General features: G+C 36.7%; 2 protein-coding genes across 2 annotated transcripts in view; one reads left to right on the top strand and one right to left on the bottom strand.

Moving 5' to 3' along the window:
- Window positions 1-4909, top strand: part of LOC105178715 (putative methyltransferase NSUN6) — a 15700-nt gene extending 10791 nt beyond the window's left edge. Inside the window, 4 exon segments of the mRNA XM_020699425.1 lie at window positions 768-868; window positions 1388-1469; window positions 2325-2386; window positions 4617-4909. Of these exon segments, the coding sequence (XP_020555084.1) occupies window positions 768-868; window positions 1388-1469; window positions 2325-2386; window positions 4617-4731 (360 nt within the window). The 3' untranslated portion in view covers window positions 4732-4909.
- LOC105178714 lies at window positions 5147-6053 on the bottom strand. The gene has a single exon (XM_011102244.2). It carries the CDS (start codon window positions 5684-5686, stop codon window positions 5267-5269), a length of 420 nt encoding a protein of 139 aa, XP_011100546.1. The 5' UTR covers window positions 5687-6053; the 3' UTR covers window positions 5147-5266.

Below are 6570 nucleotides of genomic sequence, written 5' to 3'. Positions count from 1 at the left end.
TCTCTTTCACCACCTGCCTGGTAATGAATTGATCCTTAGATAAATTATTGGACAAGGAATTATTGGCTCTGATAATAGGAATTAGTGAGCTGGAGAAAAAGAAAGTTTAGATTGAAAGCGAGGAACATGTGCTAAGATTACATTGGACTTCTAAAGTTAATTAAATCCAATCCTGACCTCTTTTAGTTTTACTTCCTTTTCTCAAATAAATTTTCTGTCTGGAACTCTTGTTTAAACTCATCTTTTGTTAGCAAGGATGGCTTCAACGATATGTGATCCATGGTGTCACTAGTCACTACCTTTGTAGATGGGGCTCATATGTAGTACTGTGGTCAAAACTTCTACCATCTTCTTGATAAATGGTTATTTGGTCTTCTACTCGGCTGAGTTTTTCTCGTTCCGGGTATCTTAACTTGCTTAATTGATTATTTATGGCACTTTTTCTGACACCAATGTCTTGTTCTGGTGTTCCAACATCGGCCTTTCCTCCTGTGCAGCTGATACCTTGGGTTTGAGATTTTATACAGTCAAATTTCTGAACATATATAGAAGCAGTTCAATTTAAAAATTGTTGATGTCCAACGTTGACATCTCATACTTCACACATTTTGCATATGAAAGTAATGGTTGTATTTCCTAAAATGCAGCAGAAGCACTCTTGTTGGATTAGAAACTCATGTTTGCTTTATACATTTTGAAAGAATGTGTTCTTCCGTTGTTTGACCGGCGCTGACTTTTCCCATCTCTTCACCTGTTCTTATTTGTAGGATACAGTTGAGTCATTAAGAACACATGCCAAGTACCAGAGGCGGATGTTTGACCAGGCTGTGCAACTTGTTCGCCCTGGCGGAGTTATCGTGTACTCAACGTAAGCATTCTTATTGACATGTTGCATATATGTGCTCTTCTCTCATATTTTATTCTCTTTTTTAAGCTATTAATATAAAAAAAATTTCCATGCCTGATATGCATATCAATTCTAATTCCTACTGCCTCCTCTCTTTTTGTCTGCACTTCCTGGTGATTGTGGATGACATAGGATGTGTTCCTCCACCATTTCCCTGATAATTGTCTTAGGTCACTCAGGAATAGGCTCTGGATTTATCAGCACTCCTTGATTCTTAGGAATTGTTGATATTTGCTAGAACTAAATCTCAGGCAGTCCCTTCATGTATCATAAGCCCACAAAAAGTTGCATAGCATACTTCCATGGATCTTATTAGGTTCATTGTTGATTATACAAGACTCAGCTTTATCCCATGCTTTGCTGGGGTCAGCAGCAGGATCCCCGGTATAATCAATAAAGTGAATATTGAATGGTGTCTCTTGATTTACGACCCCGCATATATGAATACAAAATAACTCCAAAGTGTTTTTAAACATGCAGGTGTACAATAAACCCAGGTGAAAATGAAGCATTGGTTAGATATGCATTGGACACATACAAGTTTCTCTCATTGGCATCACAGGTTAGCTCTAAGGTTAAAGGTCTATACAGATTATAAATCCAAATTGTTATTTGTTGAAGCATCAGTGAATGTTAAATTTTTTTGTTATTGGGTAGTCAGCTTTGTGTGTTTGGAGTTGCGTGATCATTGCTGGTAGTTTTTCCCATGTGTCTGTATCCAGCGGTGGATAAGTTGTTCATGTTCCATCATGTACAACCACCTTATTGATGGAGTCAATAGCCCCCATATATGTGGACTCAAAAATTGTTTTCGTGCTGTTCATGTCTCCATTTTCTTAGATTGTGTTCTAGACTTTAGTTTTTCACCTGTCTACCTTGTAGCATGATTATGAAAATATAAATGACTCGCTTATATAGTTGCTCTTTCTTTGTCATTTGTGTACCGGAGGATTTTTGTCTCCAATACTGTACACGGGGGATTTTTGTACTTCAATTCCTACCTTTGCCCCACTATAAGTGGACAGCTTGCTCCTGTAACTGAGCTTACTTTACAGCCGTCAAACATAAAACAATGAGAAAAGGATCCTGAAGTTGAATAGCAGTGTGATTTTCGTAGGCTTACTTGAGTTCTAGATCACAAAATTCGGAGTTGTAAGTTATCCAACTATTAGAATTTTGGGTAGTTGAGCTTACTTAATTTTGCAACTACCGAAAATTCCTAATAACTCTGCAAAGACTTAATCGGGCTGCTTTTATGATTTTATTTTGCATGGGACATGCTGAAAATTTTTATGATAGTTGGGGTTGTTTTCCCTTTGTTTAGAAACAGGTAGGTACACTCTGAGCAAGACAACAATTACATAAGTCAGCCTTGATAAATTACTGATTGTTGCATCTGTTTGTTAATTGGTTGCAGCATCCAAAAGTAGGGGGACATGGCCTTGTTGGAGGCTGTCAATTTTCTGACGGATACCAGGAGTAAGTTCTTTCATCCACCACTTGATGTCAAATTACTTCTTTTGTATCAAGTTGAATTCGGTTGAGAATGAGATAACTCCATCTTAGTTCGGCTTACCCATGTAACATATGGAGGCATGTTTAGTAGTATTTGACCTGCCAACCTCTAGTAGCAGTAAAAGATGATAAATATGAGGGCATGCTTGAGAGATTAGCCAGTTATGCAGAACTAATTCAAGATATAATCTAAACACCCATTGGGTCTTTTATATTTACTTACTCAACTTGGTGCACCTTGCACTCCCAATTGAAAAGATCCAGTTCCGCTTTTTCCTTCATCCTGAGATTAGTTATCTCCTGCAAACTGGAAGAAGCTTGCAGTCCAGACAATTGCGTGCGAGTCACAAAAAAAGAGGAAAAAGAATAATCTGCTCTTCCGTATGGAACTTAGAGAAGTGAGGATGCCAGCAACATAATTTCTTCAATCATTAGGATCATATTTTTAATTTCTTCAATCATTAGAATCATATTTTTAAAAGATCAATTTCAAACATTGAAATCATATTTCTTAAAGGAAAAAAAACTCCTGAAAATCCCTAATTAGAAATTGAATAGAAAAATTGGAGTAAGAAAACTTTATGGGACTTGTAAAGACTGGCTACCTAGCAAAGATACGGATGCACTCCTAACTCCGCTTTTGCGCTAGCTCGCTCATCCGTTGCTTGTTTCCTCACTGCACACTTTATATATTCTCTTTTCAAAGAAATTCACAATAGGTCTGGCTTTCTATATACTACTGGTTCTGGCCTACTATAATATTTTATACTAGCGGCATATATTATACTATGTTATACTAGCGAGAGTATCTTATCCGAGCTGGAGTAAGGTATTATCCTTTGTCTCAAAGTTGCTATTACATGGCTTTTTTCTACTTCAGAAAAGTAAGATACTCAACTTATTTGCCCCTATAAAGTAGACAAAGGTTTAATTCACTTTAGTCCCCACGGATCGTAGGCAAGGTAAGGTTATTGGCTAATATGAGACCATTTGTATCTATATGCAATAGGATCCCATTTCATGGATCTCTCGGTTCAAATTCGATAAATGCTTCTATGATTCAGGCCTATTTGATCCCTTTGACTTCGATATTCGAAGTTGTGGTCGGATCTATTCATTAAAAAGAATTGGGTCAATACATTTCTTATTTACCCATAGGTACTAGTACTGCATTGAATTTGAATCAGATTTAGGATCAATCCATATTGATTGACTGCCTCCATCATGTTGTTGCTAGGAAATACCACTATTTTTTTTTGGTCTTGGATCTTCCAAATCATTCCCGCCGGAGATCTGTACCCATTTTTCTTTTTCAAGTCATCCCTCATTCAAGAATTGTCTCTTATCCAATCCGTAGGAATCAATATAAAGGGTAAAAAATTTCTTTTATATGACCTAAAACTAAGGCGAAAACCAGGCCAATCTTCATCCTTCAGTTTCAAACATCTCAATCGGGTATAAACCTAGCGTGATCTCTCATCCCATCACAGTGGAAGCCTTACCAACGAGCTGAGACTTAACCTGTTCTATTTTTGAAGCCACCACCTGTTCTATAGTAATGCAACAGGATTTGAGGTTAACTGTGAACTTAAGCTGAATATCCTATTCTTGGAATTGTCTGAATCTAATGAACAGCAAGCTGTATCGATGGGGCAACATGATGTTCAAGTACTAGAAACTCGTGTCTGATTTCTATTTGTCATCTTTTATATATCTTATAACTCTTCGCCTTAGATATTTGAGCAGAAGAGTGATATTACGTTCCTCTACAATAAACTCATAACTAGTGTGAAGATGGTAAATCTGAATAATCTTTCAACTGAACTAAAGTTTAGATTTATGATATAGTTCACTGCACAAGGTCAACTCTATACCGATGTCATCTTGATTCATGAAAAGTTGGGTTCTGAAGTTAAGACAATTGAGAATATTGTTGTAGCGTTCGTGTCCAAATATCCACAAGAACAGTTCGTTTAGTAAGAATTTCTTGTTGTTGGCATCATTACAATTTTAAAATTCACGAAGCAGTTTCCTACATATGATATCTTAGCATTTAAAATTTTGATATAATATTTATAAACATCTCCACAGCATACTTTTCACAGCCCAAGTAGTATGCTATCCTTCTCTACTTTTTCTTTTTTGAACTTTTAATTTTTGAAGCAGGAAACTGATTTAATTTTTCATTTTTCAGGGAATGGTTAAGACCTGGTGAAGAAGATCTTGTTCAGAGATTTGATCCTTCCTCCGAACTTGATACTATAGGTTTTTTCATCGCCAAGTTTAATGTTGGTCACAAAGATATCTGACTTGTACTCAGAACAGTTACATTCCTCCGGATTATATTCTCCGTTCTTTCTGCCTTCCGTGCTTCCTTGGAGGTATGCAGTCTGGAATTTTTAACGTTTTTTTCTCAAGTAAATTCAAGAATAACTGAAAAGGCGATAAACTTGCACCCCCCCCCCCCCCCCCTGTTGTTTATAAGTTAATACTGAATCTGGTTCCCATTTGAAACCAAAATGTTGTACTTTATAATTCATCTTACTGATATTGCCTAGTCACTTGTATCCATTTACTTGTGGCTCTTTAGTTGCCATTTCACTAGAGCATGGAGCACAGGCTACGGTGTGGATGATGTAGTTGACCTGATTGCATTGCAGCAAAACTTATCATGAGAATTAGATTCTTACCATATAAAATAGAAGTGAGCAAACAATGAAGGTTTATCTAGTGACATAAATTCTCTCTTTATTTTGATCTTTGCTAGACTCGAATAAGGTGCCTTTTGAAGAATCCTTGGTAATTTGCTTACTGGTTTGATTCATGAAACATGGATTCCCAGTGCTAATTCTCTTGCCACAACCCTATGTACCCAATTTCATCACACAGAATTGCATTGTGGGAAAGTGAATAATCTCCCATTACAAAAGTTTCACTTAATTCTTCAATGCATTGGTCTTCATACCAAGCTCCCAAATCATTGCATGGTGGAGCTGTTTCCTCCACCATGTAGAGCCAATTGAAATCTTGGACATCGTCTTTGATATCCTCAAGAACCCAGTAATTCTCCACTGTTGGACTGAGATTTGTCCCGTCAACCTCCTTAGGTTGCATGAATGCTGCACCGCTCTCTAGTTCCTCTGCGGGCTCGTATAGCAGCTCCTGGAGTGTGTTTGGGTCAAATTCCGTCACTTCTAGCCCTTCAAATTCATCCATGTTGGTAAGTGACGATTGAGGTACAGTAGCAGATAGCTCTGAGGCCATTTGTTAAGTGCAAAATTTCCTGTAGAGGTGAAGAGGATAAAAAGGATTTTGTGAGTTATCTGTTCTGTGATAGATGTGCTTGGGATAAAGTTGATGTGCAAGCACAGCCTTAAATAGGCAACTCACCAATGTTTGCTTCATGGGATTGCTATGGTCATGTTGACAGTGTTGTATATCTAACAATACAATACAACTTTTCTCGTGTGGGGAAAATCATATTTGATAAAGAGGATAATCGGATCATGCCTTGATGACTTTGATTGTTTGGTAGTGTTCTTTTACCAGTTTCGTATTCTCGTCTCAATTACTCTAATAGACTCCATCTCTCTGCGACGACGTTCATATTAGATTGATACAGAACTTCAAATGAGATCGTATTTTATTTTAGACTTTATCAATTTTAATAAGCGAGTGCTCTACCCGTCTGCAGATTATTACAACTCTAATCGTCGAATTGAAAAGGCTTGATTCAATTTTGAGGCAAATACAATAGCATGATGATAACGGGACAAAGAATCAACACAAACAGAGATGAGAAAAGTGCAAGAAGCTTCTACTTGTAGAAAATACCCTCAATGCCTGAAGCCATTACTCTTTCCTCTTTTCAGAACAAAGGCAGCAAAAAAGGGAAAAAGTTCCATCTTTCTTATGAGGTAATAACACTACACAAGTGGGGCTGCAGTTATCCCTTTTTGGATAAAGTGTTGAAAGCCAAGTGTTTGGTCATTAAATTCCTTTCTATTTTTCCCAACCATTATTTGGTTCAAGATTTAAAAACACTTCAATATTATAGATAGAATATTATATATTAATTTTAAAACTACCATTAAAAATATATATTTTGATTTTATCTTGATATAATGAATAGAAAGTTGTCATTAAAC

The sequence above is a fragment of the Sesamum indicum genome, linkage group LG16 (assembly GCF_000512975.1).
Source record: "Sesamum indicum cultivar Zhongzhi No. 13 linkage group LG16, S_indicum_v1.0, whole genome shotgun sequence".
NCBI lineage: Eukaryota > Viridiplantae > Streptophyta > Magnoliopsida > Lamiales > Pedaliaceae > Sesamum > Sesamum indicum.
The sequence above is the reverse complement of the archived record's forward strand: the minus strand, read 5'-3'. Positions and strand labels throughout refer to the sequence as shown.